The following is a 16658-nucleotide window of genomic DNA, read 5'->3' as shown; positions in this document are numbered from 1 at the left end:
CCCTGACCCCTTCTGGCTTTTAGGTCTTTGCCATGCTTAGAGAGTCCTTCTATAGACCAAGATCTTAATTGGAAAACTAGCTATTTTTAAAAAGTAACTTTTAAATTTAGATGTTGATAACAGATCCACATCTAATTCATTCTGGTGTGTGGAGTGAGGTAGGGATCGTTTTCCCCCAGTAGCTAGCCCACTGTATCAAAACCATTTCTTGAATAACTTCACTTCCCCCAACTGACTGGAGCACTGTGTTTGCACATTTCACCACATAATTTAGTCCATAACTGATTTTAAAAACCTAACAGTTTTTTGAGGGAGACGAGGTAAACAGGCACACCATGTGAGGACGATCAGAGTGTGAGTTGGCAGCAATGATCAAAATGTGGTATTCCTTGACATACAGTGTCCCAAAGATGAAGTCATTACTCCTATTTTAGTAACTTGGGGCCTGTACCTCAACATGGGCTTCCAAACTCCCAATAAAAAGGCCAAGTTTAACCCTCAAACCATGTGAACTGCTTCAGATCGCAAATAACTCACAGGAGTCATTTCTTTCTTTGCTCACATTTAATTTTTATTTTGATTTTTTAAATGCTGCACAACACAATATTTATTTCGTTTTTTATTTCATTTGTTTCATTTATTTCTTTATTTCTGTTTGCTGCTTTTATTTTAGTTACTGAAAGAGAGAGGGAACTTTTGTGGCCTTTTTTTCTTTTTCTTTTTCTGTAGGCCGCCTTAAGCTTTCTAAATTTGGAACATCTAAGCAAGCTGAAGGGAAAAGGGGGTTTCGCAAAATCACTCGGGGAAAGGAAAGGTTGCTTTGTTAATCATGCCCTATGGTGGGTGATTAACTGCTTGTACAATTACGTTTCACTTTTAATTAATTGTGCTTAAGGCTTTAATTAAATTTGGGGGTTCCCTCTTTAGAGCAGCTCGTACTGACGAAGATGCATGCGCTGGATGATGTCGCGGCAGTCGTTGAACACACGGCGGATGTTCTCAGTGTCCACAGCGCAGGTGAAGTGAGGATAGCAGTAGTGGCGCCCATCTCCACTAGCAGTGCTGATTCTCTGTGGGCACAAGTGCAAGGTGCAGTCAGTAACCCTCTCCAGGAAACTACACTGCCAACCCAAGGACAAGTATGACAAGTATGGACCAGCTGCCCGTGTTACAAGAAACCAAAATGAGATGAAGGGGTTTGAACACCCAGAATGGATGCTGGTTGGGAATTATTGAAAAGAAACGGAAGAACTAGATGGTTTAATTCCTACGTTTGGAATTAAAAAGTTTATATCTGTAGAAAAGAGTGAAGACTATAGAAAGCTCTACTCACCAGAAACTCATCTCGAATGAAGTACTTGGCCCGGGTCACGCGTGGGTCCTCTCCGGGCTCGGGAGTAGCTATAAAGAATGGAGATATTTTATTAACTAAAGTAATAAAAAGATAAGAGCACAATTAGGGTATTAACACCACTCTAGCCCCTTAACTTCTCAGCACTCTTGATTTCTCCACCCAGATAGGCTTTTATGCCTTGAGTGTGCCCACATCAAACACAGAAGACACACGTACCATCCTCAGGAGTAGTGTAGCGAGCAAATTCTGGAAAGTAGTCCTCAATCTTCGATTTTCCAGCAAGGACTTTCTCAGCGAGCAGATCTTGCTTGTTGAGGAACAGAATCACAGAGATGGTGCGCAGCCATCTAACAGAGAGAGGGGCAGGTTTAAATGCCGGGACAGTGCAAATCGGGGTTTGAGAGCAGCCCTGGAGCTCCAGGGCAAGCAGGGTGCTTGTCCTAGCACATACCTGTTGTTCCAGATGCTCTTGAAGAGGTTCAGAGCCTCCTGCAGGCGGTTGGTCTGGTTGTCCTCCCGAATGACCATGTTGTAGCTGCTGCTGGCCACCACGAAGATAATGGCAGTCACATCTTCAAAGAGAGAAAGAGCAGTGAGAGTTAGAAGCAGAAATAACCCCTGATAATTACAAAAGCATGTGCTCTTGGAGTGCAGTGCCCACCACAGCCATCCATACCATTGAAGCACTGGATCCACTTGCGGCGTTCATCCCGCTGGCCGCCCACATCGAACATGCTGGTGGAGATAAAGGACATCTGGTTATTTCTTCCCAAAGAGACACCACTCAACTGCCAGAGGGCATGTCAAGAAACCACTATCTCCATTTGGTATAGAGAGGAAAATCCACTCACTGGAAGTTGACTTTGTCCACCTGGAACTTGGTCTCAAAGATTCCAGAGGTCAGGACGCGGCAGCGAAGCAGGTCCTAAAACAAAGCATGGGTCAATGGATCTCACCAACTCAACAGAAATAATGATTATCAATCTGGAGTAAAAATCTTGAGTAGCCTGGAATGTGGGCTCCAAATCTTCTGACTGAAAAAGCTTACATACCTGGTCACTCGGCACATAGTCGGCCTGCTTGATGACATCAATCTTGTCCAGAAAGCTTAGAAGAAAAGAAAAGATACATGGTGATGTTAAGGGAGCTCACACCAACTGGCCCACTGTCTGTGTCCTCCACAAACCCTGGCTAAATGAAACAAATTGTCCCTAAGAGATGATAGGCAGCCCAGGACAGTAGTGGGGGCTTTGTTCTTGCTTCTAATTTTAAAAGCCTAGCTTTTGTCAATCAGCAGGGCAAGGACCCCAAAAGAGGCCTATCAGATCCTATAACTTTTCATAAGACTAGCCAAAACATTTTGTCATTTTCAAATTGTTTGGCACTGGCTAAAATGGCAAATTGTCTGAAAATTGTATACTTCCATATGCCATTCAGCTTTTTTAAAAATGTAATATATGTGAAGTGGCATACTTAAAGCAGCAAGGACCTTCCCCTCAAGGGCAAAGGAGATTGTTACTTAGAATCTGTCCTTCCTTTTTACTTTTAAGAATCTCATTGATTAACGAGAACAAAAGCCACTGGCACAAAGGGGCCCTTCTTGCCCTCGCTGTGCTGAACAGGAAGCAAACACAAAGTTCCCTTCCGATCTGTGATGTCCATGATATGCAACACTCCAGATACTGAACTTTTAGTTTAAAAAGGTATCTTGCCTGTGTTGCTTTACTGGACACATGTTTAGGGAAGGTAAATTTTCCAAAATTGGGGTAATTTAATTAATATGGAAAATTGATGTTGGAACCAGTTTGGGTTTTCTTTTTGGGGGGAGTGGAGGTGGAAATTGTTTTAAAGTGGGCTAATCAGAAAAGAATCAGGAAGGGAAAAAAGACTATTTAAAGAAAACCCCTAAGTTTTTCCCCTCCTCTTTCCCCTTCCTTTTTACCAGTTTGGAGTTAGTCTGGCTGGGAGGATATACTAACTTGCCCAATCAATCTTATATTACAGCAGGGTCCAGAAATAGCTCCCCAGCCACCCTGGCCTCCAGCATATTGCCATGGCAACAGAACCACAGTTCTAAAAATAGATCCTCAGCACCAAATCTTGTGAGAAGACATCTGGAGTGTGGCCAGCCAAACTCCAGCTCAACAAACAAAAATAGGCAGCTTAAGAAATGGGCACCGCACCAGGGCCTCCGCTCCAACATGCAGGCGGTTAAACCAGAAGCACACTGGTCACTATTCTTCAAATCATCCCCTTAAGGGAGGATGTTTAAAAAGTTGAGTGATGTTGTTCTCTTTTTCTTAAAAAAAAAAAAAAATTCCCATAATCTGAGCAAATGGTGCCATTTTCAGATAAAGTTTCAGGAGTAATGTTGCATTGTTTAAAAAAAAAAAAAAAAACAGAAGCCGAAAACTTTTTTAAGTGATGTGACCCAAAACAAACAACCTGACTAAACTGCTGTTAATTAATGAAATTGTTACATGGCCCCTGCCCCCAGTATTCACAACTGGGATGCCTAAATCCTCCTAATCTGGTACCTGTACTTAACTCCTGACTTGGATCCAAAATACAAATCACAAACAATTCCAGGATTTCCATTTGTTTTGTGTTACTATAATTAGTGCTTCCAGCTTTTAGTTCAAACTTTTGAGAAAATCAGGCACTTTGTTAAAGGAGGAGTGGGGGCTGGGGGCTGTGAGGACTGGCCATGATGGACTATTTTTCTGTTCCTTGAAAGAATATATCTCTAAAAAAAAAAAAAGATTTTTTTTTTTTTAAATGACCTGGACCACCATATGCTTCCTATGCATGCACAGGATAAAGAAGGTCGTAAAGCATTTTCCAGAGGTACGGCATTAAAGGTGCTGGGAACAGCAGGAACAGCCAGGCAGTTAGCCACTGCCAAGAAGCAGAGGCCTGTTTTTGTCTCTTCTGTTCTTTCTTATGTTTTTAAATTGTAGCAATAAAAGATAACATTTTTACATTATCCAACACATGGTAGCTGCCCTATTTCCCTAAATGCTTAGAGGTCATTTCAATTAATTACTTCAAGCTAATTAATTATGAGCACCATTTTATGTAAGTAATTATCATTTTGCTCTAACAGGTATTAATTGTTGATATGAAATAGTGCCACCACTGCACTAAAAATTGCAATTAAGTGCTTTGTGAAACAAATGATTCAGACTAGAACTTTCTAACTGCTAGTGAAAATTTGGTTGGCTTCTATGGAAAGAATCATGGGAGTTTCAGGTTTTTACAGTTTTTTTCATTGTTTATGTGTGGATCCCAGAAACTAAGAAAGGGGCTCCTTACTACTGGGCGCAGTCAATCAGCTGGTACTCGTTGGAGCGCTCATAGCAGGCACGCACTCCCTCATCCTCCCACAGAGCCTTGGCATGCTCGTAGAATTCCTGAAAGTGAACCCAAGAAAGCATGTTTAGAGGAAGCTGTGAGTGTGCACCAAGAACACTGTTATTCAAACTCTTGAGGCCATAGTTCACTGTGACCCACGCTTGCCCATATGTGGGCAAGCCCATATAATGACTTAATACTCATCAAGAATTTTAATTTAGCATGTTTAACATATTCAGAAGTCCACATAGTTAATTCCTGTTCTCCTCTGGTGGTGAATTACTGATCTTAATAAATGTGAAAGGTAACATGGTTCAAAACGAGACTCTCTCCCTGGGCACTTTACCTATGCATCCCACAGTATCTAAGGACATGTCTAGATTAACTCGACAATTAATATTTGTCATCTTCAGCACAGTTTTGTTGGTCCTAATATGTAGACAAGGGAATAATTAAGCCTGTCATAGCTCAGGACTATTTCCCTCATAAAAATTCACAATCTAATAAACTAAGAATTGAGGCATCAAAGGTGGCGTTCATTTGTGGGGTGGACAAGCCAGGATTGACAAGGGGTGATAAAATTGTGCTCATCCACCTTGAACAAAAGTCTAATGTTTTTTTCTTTTTCCAGCATTAAGGATATGTGTGTGATTAACTTCTTATGTGTGTGGCCATCCTCCAGGCTGGGTATGGGGCCTGTACCTGATGTTCTTATAGGATCAAGTTACTGCACAGGTGAGTGGAGGCAAGAGCTACCAGGCAGGGGTGTGGCTTACAGGTGGGAAGTCAAAGTCAGGCACGTTCATCACGCTCAGAATGTAGTCCACTCTGAACTGGTTCTCAGGGTTGGCCAGCTCCACAGGGGGCACCAGGTTGCTCATGGCAGCCACGATGGTCTGAAAATGATTGAGTAAAGCAGTCAGGGGCACAGAACTGCATGTGTGGGAGGGGGTACTAAAGAGAGCAGGGGAGTACTAAAGAGAGAAGGGAGCTACACGTACTTCAATGGCCTCCTTCAGGTTGTTTTTGATGTCCTGCACCTTGGTGGCCTTCTCACTACAGTGGGATTAAAAAGAAAAGAAAATCATATTGCATCCCGCTGACCAGGGGTCACCTTAATCAAGATACTCCAACTAAAAAGCATAGTATTCTGTTCTTCAAGGAGTTGTGGGTTCAGATCTGTGCAGATTGGAGGCACCCAAGTAAATCATAGCGTCCCAAACGTGCCCCAAGGACACATTGGATGGGAGTGATTGGCAAGTCAGCACCTATAGAGATCACCATCAGCTGTACCAGAGGTTGCAGGGGTTATTTGCTATTCCAGATTTGGCTTCGTGGGTTTGCAGCCCCCACACCACACACCACCACTTCCTAAAAGGCTCCTCCTACTTGGCCCTTATCAGCATTCCTCGTGGGGGTTGTAGGGTGTACAGGTCATCATGGGGTTCGACTTGGTATTCTCTGGGTTGCTACTGACAACCAGCAAATGCTAGGGGTGGTGTTAATAATCATTAATTACAGATTCCAGGGCTCTGCAGTCCTACTTATTTATTTGCAGCCCTGTTATTTATTTAAACAGTTACATGTCTGTCATAGGGAGATGTTATTTTGGGTACTGCAGCTAACAATACTTCTAAGTTTATAAGGTTGTGCACACTGGTCCGCCAAGGTTATTAGGAACGGAAGACCCCCCCTCCCCAAGTCCTAATAATGGTGGTAGGGGGTCTATGCCAGTTCCTGACATGCAGCCCATTGTGGTCTTTGTGGAACTGTCTGTATTCAGAGCCACTGGTAAAGGCCATAACCTTTGGCTGTTGTGGTTCCCTGACAGAATGTTATTTTTTGTACCAGATTACATTGGCCCAAATATTATATATCTTTTAGAAACTGGCCTTCTGGGTAGAAAGCACAGTCAGGGAAGATGCCCAAGCGTTTGTTTTTAATTGTATTGGGGAATGAACGCAGGGGCATTGAACGACCAAGCTATGGCCCCAGCCCCTTTTATTGAGACAAGTCCTTGCTAAGTTGATGAGGCAGGCCTGGAGCTTGTGGTGCTCCTGCCTCAGGTTTCCATGTCCCAACTTTCTTTTTAAGGGTTAACAAAGCACCTTCTGCTAGGGGTATGACATCTAGCCCTGCCTTGAGTGGGGGGAAGGAATCCCAATGTGTGCAGTATCCACTGGGCATGCGGCCCTGGGACGTGACACAGCGCCACATGCAGGAAGGTGCTGCAGCCTCACCCTCTAATGGGGGAAACTGACGCTGAGAGGAATCCTAGTCAGAGGCAGCAACTGGGGATAAAGCTACTTTTTCTTGCTGCTTGTAATTAAAACGAGATTCCCACTTTTTGAAATATTCACTTGATTGGTTCAACAGAAGTCACAGAATGGAGACAGAAGTGAAATAAATGACTCCTCCAGAGTGGGACAGAAAATTAAGGCACAGGAAATAAAGGGGGATTGATAGCAACTGCAGCCAGGAAAGGGTCAGTGGTGCTGCAGGTGGGAGGGGGCACTCGTGGGCCTTGTGGGGGAGGGGCTGGGTGGGGTCAGAGTCGCATGCATTTTAACAGCCCCCCCCCCAAGCTGTTCTTTCCTTTTTCAATGAGATTCATTTTACTTTTTGAACAAGTATTTATATATTTGGGGGAGTGGGCCTTGTGGGGGAGGGGCTGGGTGGGGTCAGAGTCACATGCATTTTAACAGGCCCTCCCCCCAGAGAAGCTGTTCTTTCCTTTTTCAATGAGATTCATTTTACTTTTTGAACAAGTATTTATATATTTGGGGGAGTGGGCCTTGTAGGGGAGGGGCTGGGTGGGGTCAGAGTCAAGGTGCATTTTAACAGGCCCTCCTCCCCCCAGAAGCTGTTCTTTCCTTTTTCAATGAGATTCACTTTACTTTTTGAACAAGTATTTATATATTTGGGGGAGTGGGCCTCCATTTTGTGAATGATCTCAAAATTCACCCTTAGACTTGAGCCTCTCAGATGGGCCCTTACACACCCTTAGACCTTGCTAGCAAGGTCTGGGGTGCTGCTCTCATCAGCAGAGGGGAGCATCTTGTGGGAGGGGAGGTTGGCACCAAGAATTCGACAGGATTCACTTCGGTATGGAGAGAATCAGACCCCAGGGGTGGTAGCAAGGTGTGTGTTTTAGGGAGTCTTGCATAAACCTGGAAGTTGCCCCAGGCCCCTGGACTCTTAAAGCACCCCCCCACACACACCCTCCATATTTGAAGGGAGAATCCTGACCATTCAGTGGGGGCTGTTCGGCTTCGGATGTATGGAATTAACGATCATTTCTGAAATTATGAATTTTCAGCCTTGGTGTTAGTCTAAAATCAGTTATTCAGACGTTAGACAGTGAAAGGACATGTGTTTGACATCCCTAATGTTCATTCTTGAATTCAGAATTTACTTAAAACTGCCGAAGACAAACCCACCCCCACTTATTAAAAACGGGCTCCCCGTCATTAGTACTAAATGCCCTAAATCTCTGGGTTGAAGTTCTCCCAACAGTAAGATGAAGTGTGTTTGGATTAAATTTCTAAATCCATATACAGCAAGAGAAAAATACTTCCAGAAATGAGATTCTTTCATTCAGTTTGATATTTTGGTCTAAGTAGTAGTATGATAATTGGAAAACTTCCAGTCTTAAAATACGGATATTTTGAGAACGTGTTCAGTATTCATCTACGTATGTGAATAGGTGTGGGAGTATATCAAGTATAAAACAGCTAAAATAGAAATCTAAAATCTAATTCGGGTGTGTGATACTAAAACATAAAATTCTTCCATTGAAGCAATTACTGTGTAGATGGAGATGTTACACTGGGGGCTGGCAGGTTTATCATCATTTGTACTATCGCTTAATGAATTTAACATTGATTGTGAGATTTGGAGAAAACTCCTTAGATGTCTCTAAACTACTTAATGGCAAAATATATGCCAATTGCTAGAATTCTAAGTGACTCAACAGTTGGGACTAGAGCTAGAAATGCTTTCATTGATGCCCTCTCCTCCCCCAATGTACAGAGATTAGTGGGGTTAATGTTATTTAACAGGTCCTGCCTACCTCCAACTAAGTGGTAGGGGAGGGATACGCGTTTCATTCAGTTCTATGCCTATCTTTGTGCTTTTGTGGGGAAAGACAGACAAAAGAAGAAAGACAGAAGACAGACGCAGGATACAGGGATTGCTGAAACATGCAGAGAACTTTTATTTGACACGAATGTTAATACTTATATTTACTTGTAGAACAGTCAGAGAGACGTGCAGGCAAGGTTATTAGTAGGGTTCAAGGATTTAGCACAACATCTAGTACACAGTAGATTGTTCAATAATGACTTGTCATATTTCAGATGCCAACTTTTGGTACAGCAGATTATCAGTTTCTATATAGGTGCCTTTCAATAGTCATTCTATTACATTTTTGCCAATTAAAGTTTTTTTTTTTGTTTTGTTTTTTGCAGTTATCTTTAAAGGTCAGGTAGTAGGTGGGGCCCCCCCTCCCCCCAGACAGAATAGTATTCTTATTAGAGGTTCATAAGACCGAGCAATTCCAGCATGCAAATTGTGATAGGAAAGGCCGGGAAGAGGAGAGACTGTAGCCATCATCTAGGGATAATATATTCTAAAAGAAACAGATGAACAAACATGTGTCAGTTACTTTGTCCCCAACCCGTGTCCTTTGCCCCTCCCCACCCTGGCCACAGAAGCTATTTCTTTGAGATGCCCTAGGCTAAGTCAATTGGACCTATATGTTCTCATGAGAAATAGCTGCTCCATCCCTGCATGCTGAGTATGCAAGCAGAGTTTGTGTGGCTCACCTAGCATGCGGAGGCTTGTGTGTGTGCATGCACGTTGAGATGGTATGGGATGCAGAAAGCAAAATGGAAGAGATGATGGTAATGGAAAAATGGATGCCATCATGAATATCCTTATCTACCAGCTAATGTGAAGTGCCTTGAATTAAATTTGATTGTTTTATAAAGGCCAGTGGCTTCAAGATGATTCCTAACAATGAATTGCTGCTAAGTGCCAAGGCATTTTTCAAAATTAAGAATTGTATGGCACGGCATATTTTAATAGAGGAAAAAATTGGTTTTCTTCCAGAGATCTGAAATTTTAAAATCAGACCAACCACTGGACAGACAGAATTTAATAGATGCATTTTAAAAACAAGTAGTTGATTCAAATAGAGAACTGGGGGGAAATAAAAACCATATGGAAAAACATCAGTTCTCAAATTCTAAACTAGTGTCTAAAGCTAAAATCTATAACTTTCCCCCAGCTGGATCTAATTATACTTTAGAAATGCTGAAAAAATTATGTTTTGCACTTCACTTGTTAAGAAGTTGTCTACACGTTATTTGCACATGTATACCAAGATGGCTGATGGCCCTTAAATGATTATTTTCTTCCCAGGTCTGTGCCCTCAGTTTCCCAGTATGATCTTCATGTTTGTTTTGTTTGTTAAAAATTTTTTTCTGTTTTTGAATGTGCCTACCCATCGCTGTTGCTCCTTGCAGCCTGCGGGTCCTCTTCGCCGCCCCTTTTAAAGAGAGATTGAAAGCTCACCTAGTCTGCAAGGCACCGCAATTTCATACAACCCACACAGCCTCTCCACATTCTTAAACAATCAGCCAAGAGCAAATGCAACAATTCGCGCGCCATCCTCCCGTTAATTCTTAAGTCGCCTTTCTGGCTAAATCAGAATGTCTACTGAGACTAAAGGCCGTAGGGGGAAGAATTCCACACCTTCGCTGCAGTATTAACAGAGCCCTCTGGAGACTCTGGTCGGATACAGGAGGGACAGATAATTATTTTCTTGTGCTTTCACTAAATGTACATGCATTAGGGAACTAAAGCAGTGATTTATCTCAGTATTCTTCTGAGAATATGGCAGCTCAGAAGGCTCTTAATTCTCCCAGGTCAGAATCTTCAGTGTTGTATCCAAACATGCAAAGGCATAGACAGTGGAGATTTTTGCCCATTATTTCCTGGTGCAAAATTAATAATCTTCCTTCATGCAGTGGGAGAAACTAGCAACTACCTATACAATGTTTATATTTATAAATAACTGTTTCTTGTAAATTGTCACCAACTTCAATTGCCTGGTTGAAAAAAGGAAAACCCACCCCACTCCCATCAAAAACAAAAACTCAAAATTTAAGAAAAAATAAAAAACCCAATCTTCATCTCTTCATCAACAGTAGGAATTGCTCCCTGAAGGCAAAGGCGGAAGGGCAGGATAGCTGAGCCTTCGACGACATGTTTTATAATTGATTAGCTTAGCTCAACCAACACTAATGATTTTTTTTTTAATACTAAACAGTTAGCTTTGAGTTAAGAAATCCATATTTGATCTCTGTATTTCTGAAGGTCAAATTAATATTGTTACTCTCAAAAACATAATTGGCACAGCAGCTTGTGGACAGTTAAGGCAAATTTAATACCGCAGACTACAGCTAACAAAGTACAGGATTGGCAGGAGGGGGTGAGAACGGAAAAAAAAAAAAAAACCCACACCAGGCAGACCACCATTTAGGGACAGAGGTCACCATTTCCTAAGGAATTCCTAGTTTAGAAAGAGCTGCATTTGTTGCAGTACCACAGTGAGGAAAAGCAAGAGAGGAAGCTTTAGCTGCACTAGGTAAAAATGAGGTACTTAGACCCCCATGAAGAACACCCCGGAATGTCACTTTCGCATGCTAAATTTAACATTATCGGGGATCCACTAAGGAGGCAAACTGGGAATGTCTCTTCCTCTTTTCGAAAAGAAAATAGAAAAGAGAAGTTCTTGTTTAGAAGCCTCGTGTGTGCTACTCTGGTTCACTTGGGGGTGTGTGTGTGGGGGTGCCTTTCTGTAAAAAATTTAAAAATATTAGGGAAATCTGTACAGTAATAAAACCTCAAGTGAATTATTTCAAGGAGACTTCTCTTCCATCCAACTCAAGCTAAGGTAAACAGTGGCTGCTGCATCTTTTAAAATGCTAGCCATGTCCAGCTTTAATCAAAATATTTATCCAGAGGGCGCATGGTGAAATTATTTTTGCTTATCTAGTCTCATGAAGAAGCACCCCCCACCACCGCAAGTTGCAGGAGGGGGAAATTTAGGATAGATTTTTTTTAAAGTTACAAATATAAGGCTTGAAGTTGGTTTTAGGGGGTTTTGTTTGTTTTTTGTTTATTGACAGGATGACAGTCTCCGCTGGCAGGGTTTTACTCAAGGGTGTGTCAGGAATTAATTTCAGAATTATGTGAAAGTGACTGATTTAATAGCAATAGAGATACATATTCATAATTCATGACTATTCTAAAATTTAGGTAAACTTGTCCGTCCTTCCTTTCTGCATGCTACTCTTCAGAATTCAGGGTTAAAGTATAAAAAGCATCTTAAACTAAAATGACCATTTCTATGGGTGATGTCATCTTTTCCTAAGCTCTGATTATTTGATCTCACAAATTCTAGAATTTTCCATAAAGAACTGCCTTTGGCACTCTGAAAGGTTACAAAGTTCACCTCCATTTCCCAGTGCTTAATGCGTAGCAAGCAGTGGGTCTTGTTTTTTAGGGGTGTGTAAACTAACCTAAACTGCCCCCTCGACTCAATCGGAACGAAACTGAAGGACGAACTTTCAATTGAAAGCATGTTGAGGAGAGGGAACGGGGCTGGTTAGTAATTGCAAACTAGTGCCTTCAGGTGCTTGTGATCTGGTGATTAACTGGCTTCATGGGAGTGAAAATGGACCCCATCTGGGGGTCTGGCAAGAAAAAAACCCAAACTCCTGATTTATTGAGTATTCCTCAGTTTGCGTTCTTCATGGAAGCAGGACCCCACACTCATGGAGTCTCTCATAAATACTGTTTCTCTTTTTTAAAAAGTCTATTCTCACTGAAGTATTGCTCATTGCTGTATATACCACAAGACCTGGAAGGACATTTCAAAGGCAAAAATGCCCCTTGAACCAGGCAGAAGATATAGCTCCCAGCCTTTCCATCATTTGAAAACTCCCTTTCATTTCTTTAGGTGGGAGTATTGATATTTAATAAAGGAAACAATTATTTGCCCATAATGTCAATTCAAAAGGGAACAATTAAAAAAGAAATTATCAACAAGGGCGATCACTTGTTTTACATGAAGATATTATTAAAACAATGTTTTGCTAATAGTTAAAAACATCCTGGGTGGATGATGAAGCTGAAATCGGCTGGGGAGGAGGGGATCTCTGCAGTGGTCAACACTAGCTTGACAAGGGGGCCGCCGAGGACCCATCAGCCATGTTGGAGTCACTGCAGCATAAGCTGCGGCAGACAACCTGGCCTCAGGAACGCCATCAAGGGACAAGTGCCATGAACTGTCCTCTGCAACCAGGCATACTTTCCCGGGACAGAGGGGTGTCTTATATGAACACTGGTGCTTTATTTTTATTACGATTACTATTATTGCACCAAAGATTAAGGGGGGGGGAAGTCCTCAAGAGCTCTTAGGATTTTCTAATATGTAAATTAGAAATAAGTGCAAATTAGGTGTCCAGCTCCAAACCTACCTATACTGCAGCCTAAAGTTAGTATAAAATGTGTCACTTGTTCTTAGTGCCCTTACACAGATTTGACACTTACTCTCCATTAAACCCATTAACATGCAGGATCCTCATTTGCTTCACAATGGTGCTTTTACCAGATTCTCCAGCGCCTAGAAAACGAAAGTAAGTCTCAGGTTAAGAAGGAGGCATCTCATACTTTGGGCAGGGAAAGGACTGCAGTCCGTTTTGTTTTTCCATAGAAGCAACACAACAACAAACACAAAATAACAGACTTGCAATTTTCCTTGACATTTCGACGCAGAGAAAATGAAATAAACATCCAACTCAGTGTCTACCTGCAGTATTTCACCATCAGAACAACAAACAAGAATTAAAGGTGGTGCTGTTTTAGGTTTTTGTTTTGTTTTTTGTTTTTGTTTGTTTCCCTCCTTTTTGGTTGTTTAAAAAATTGTGGGGTATTGAAGGCACAGGCCAAGGAGAATGACGCAATTTTGTCATTTGAGGAGGAAAAAGAAAATTGAAGTTAAAACTGTGAAACTAAATTCTTGAAATGTGAGCACTGACTGGCAAAATGGCTCACATAAATGTATGTGAGCCACACAATTCATTGTTTGTCAGATTAAATTCATGGTTAAAATACTCAGGATTTGCAAACAATGCCCAGACACTGCAGTCTCCCACATCACGTACAGATGCAGCACTGCCAGCCCGAACATGGCACGATGCAGCTGCCTTTCATGCAGGGTCCCCATCCTTGGGCTACTTAAAATCCAAACTTAAAACCACAATATTACATTTTATCCACTTATTCACCCTCCTCTCCCCCCAAAATGTTATCTTTCCAAATATAAATTCTCTTTGGATATAACCACCCTGTTGCAGAGGAAAATGGAAGACCATCAATTATCTGTCATCTTCTCCAAAAACACATTTTAATATCAAATATAGCACTTGAGACCATATTAGCATTAGGTCACCTGCAACAACAATAAAGAGTAATAAAAGGACAAGACTTTGATCATAAGGAAAAATAATGCCTAGAAACCACTGAATTTCAAAGACTCTAAGCCCTTCCCAACTAAGCAGGAAGGGACATATGCCTCCATTTTAAATCACCTTTCATTTGTTGAAAAATAGCATTTTATAGGAAAAAATTGCACATTTCTATCAAGCTAGAGGAGGATTGCTGCTATTATTATTATTATTATTATTATTATTATTATTATTATTTGGCAAATGCACACTCTCCACCAAATCCCAGGTGATAATTCTTTGCCCTCCTCCCACAGAAATTTGTGTGGTTTTTAACCCTTTTTCTTTTTAATTAATTGTTTTGCTTTAATACCCAGATAGCAAAGCATTCCTCCTTTGCTTGCCTTTCCACAATGCTGTAATCAATTATCTGTAAAAGTTAAAATTCAAACATTGATTTCAAAGTAAACACTATCTTAATGAACATAACTCTCATAAATTAAAATATAAAAAGCACTATTAGGAGATTTCATGAAGAGAATACATAATATTAATCAGGATCTCCAATGTTCTGATTTCAGAACTGCTAAAAAGTGTCAACACTTATCTTACAGGGATGAATAGATCTGTGCCTCAGTTTCCACATTTATGAAATTAGAGAATTGGGCTAAAAATTACTGTACTTTTTTTGTGGTTCTGTTAATTCACCAATTTCCATGTCATTAAATTAAGTTATAAAACCAGGATTTGGAGCATTATGTTGTTTCCTGGGGGGGGGGGGGGCATTATTTAGTGAAACCCACCATTTTAAAATACAAAATGCTGTCACTTGCCTGGGCTACAGATTTCTGTGCCAGAGGCTATTACTGAATTGTGACAAAATATAGCCATGTAGACTAGGATACCTTAGAAAGATGAGCCCACTGCAAGGTAAGGTATGCTCAGAGTTAACAGTCTCAAATTAAGTGGAGACTTTGTGAGCACTGCACCAAAGGTGTTAGAAATTTAAGGTACCATTAGCATCACACTTGACTTAAATTAGTATTCAGATAGCAAGATCCTATTCATGGGAAAGATTCTAGACTTTTCCAGTTTTATACTTTGAAATCAAATCATATGCATATTAACATTCACATAGCATAAGTCTACCTTTAGAAGTTTGAGAAGACACCTTCACATATGCACCATTTAATTACTGAAATTGCAAATGCATTAACACCAAAGAGACTTATTTTCACTTAATTAATAATTTACTGCTTTTATAAATCTGGACCCAGGAGAACAAAGGCGTGACCCATCCAAAGAGAGCAAACCAAACACCACCAGAAAAAAAAAAAAAAAAAAAAGAAAGAGAAAAAAAAAAAAAAACAACAGGGCTTTTTTACATTGTGTTTTTGATAATCAAGCTGTTTGTTGAAATGTGACCATGAACTAGGTCTTAACCTAGCCAATCCACAAATTTATTCAGACAACTAAATAACCAAGGAAGTGGAAAACTTCCATTCTAATTAACGCTTGTGTAATTCTTCTGGTCATTTCAACAATTTTTAAAATGCCCCCCCCCCAAGTAGCACCTTAGAGAAAAAAGGAGGAAAGGCCATCTCCTCACAGTGAAGGATCCCCCCCCACCCCGCTTTTTTTCCCCCATAGGAAAAACCGCAATCAAAAAAGAGAAGAAAAACCAAACAACCAAATGTCACTTGACAAACAACTAATTAATGTCTTTTCATCTCTCCCACCTGGGAAAAGTCTTTCCCTTAGGGCGCTCTCAATCCCCTCCCCCTTGTAAAGGACAAATTTTTTAAAACGCCATTTCCAGACCAAGAAGCCATTTACAGACAAATGTCATTTTCCAGTTTTATCTGATTTGTGAATGTCTTTTTTCCTTTATTTTTTTGACAAAGCACTCTCAATGTGGTCAACTAACAGGAAAATGTGTGTGTGTGTTTTTTAATGGTTTATTGCGCGGGTGGGGGGCGCTGCTGGGGGGCAGCTGCTACAATTAATTCTCTTCTTTGCTTTTCAAAAAGCCTGCAAGTCTGGAAGGGAAAAAAGGTCATACTGTAAAATGACGTGTCATTTGGCTTCATTGGGCACTTTGCGTACTATCTTTTTTTTTTTTTTTCTTTTTTGTCTTATTTTATTTGATTCTCCTTCTCTTCCTTCCACGGCCAGGCCTGGCCCAGGACACGTCTGCTCCGCACACAGTCGGTCCTGCCCGAAACGCACCAAGTCGCGCCCAGCAGCCGACGCGCTCCCTCCTCCCCCCACCCCCCCCCACTTCGGCGCCACGATTCGCCCGCGCCCCCTCCCCCCCCCACTGCACCACCTTTACCGCTCTGGTCCTTTCCGAGGGGCTGATGTCACTCGCCCCCCCACTCTCCTCGGCCACTTCCCCTGCCAAAGCCTCTCTTTGGCGAGGCCCCCTCCGC

The 16658-nt window shown here is 41.5% G+C and overlaps 2 protein-coding genes across 13 annotated transcripts in view; both read right to left on the bottom strand.

Moving 5' to 3' along the window:
- Positions 1-545: 545 nt before the first annotated feature.
- LOC308647188 (guanine nucleotide-binding protein G(s) subunit alpha) overlaps positions 546-16658 on the bottom strand; it is a gene marked incomplete at its 3' end in the record, with an annotated part of 61173 nt that continues 45060 nt past the window's right edge. For 4 of the 12 annotated variants that reach the window (XM_081291162.1, XM_081291155.1, XM_081291153.1 and 1 more), the window contains exons 2-13: positions 13331-13403; positions 10215-10259; positions 5710-5764; positions 5485-5604; positions 4670-4767; positions 2407-2461; positions 2206-2279; positions 2031-2089; positions 1806-1926; positions 1571-1701; positions 1334-1401; positions 546-1070 (exon numbers count right to left, since the gene is read on the bottom strand). In XM_081291162.1, coding sequence (XP_081147288.1) covers positions 924-1070; positions 1334-1401; positions 1571-1701; positions 1806-1926; positions 2031-2089; positions 2206-2279; positions 2407-2461; positions 4670-4767; positions 5485-5604; positions 5710-5764; positions 10215-10259; positions 13331-13403 — 1046 coding nt within the window. Of the gene's footprint in view, positions 1071-1333; positions 1402-1570; positions 1702-1805; positions 1927-2030; positions 2090-2205; positions 2280-2406; positions 2462-4669; positions 4768-5484; positions 5605-5709; positions 5769-10210; positions 10260-13330; positions 13404-16658 lie in introns of those variants that run through there. The other 8 variants (XM_081291151.1, XM_081291152.1, XM_081291158.1 and 5 more) reach the window with 4 other exon arrangements.
- The window catches only part of LOC308647190 (neuroendocrine secretory protein 55), a 49471-nt gene continuing 46168 nt past the window's right edge, over positions 13356-16658 (bottom strand). The window contains exon 2 of the mRNA XM_081291164.1: positions 13356-13403. The gene's annotated coding sequence lies outside the window, so the exon portion shown is untranslated. The remainder of the gene's footprint in view (positions 13404-16658) is intronic.

The sequence above is a fragment of the Spermophilus citellus genome (genome assembly GCF_964194105.1).
Source record: "Spermophilus citellus genome assembly, chromosome: 4".
Taxonomy (NCBI): domain Eukaryota; kingdom Metazoa; phylum Chordata; class Mammalia; order Rodentia; family Sciuridae; genus Spermophilus; species Spermophilus citellus.
Note: the sequence above shows the minus strand (reverse complement) of the source record. Positions and strands in the feature narration are given on the sequence as shown.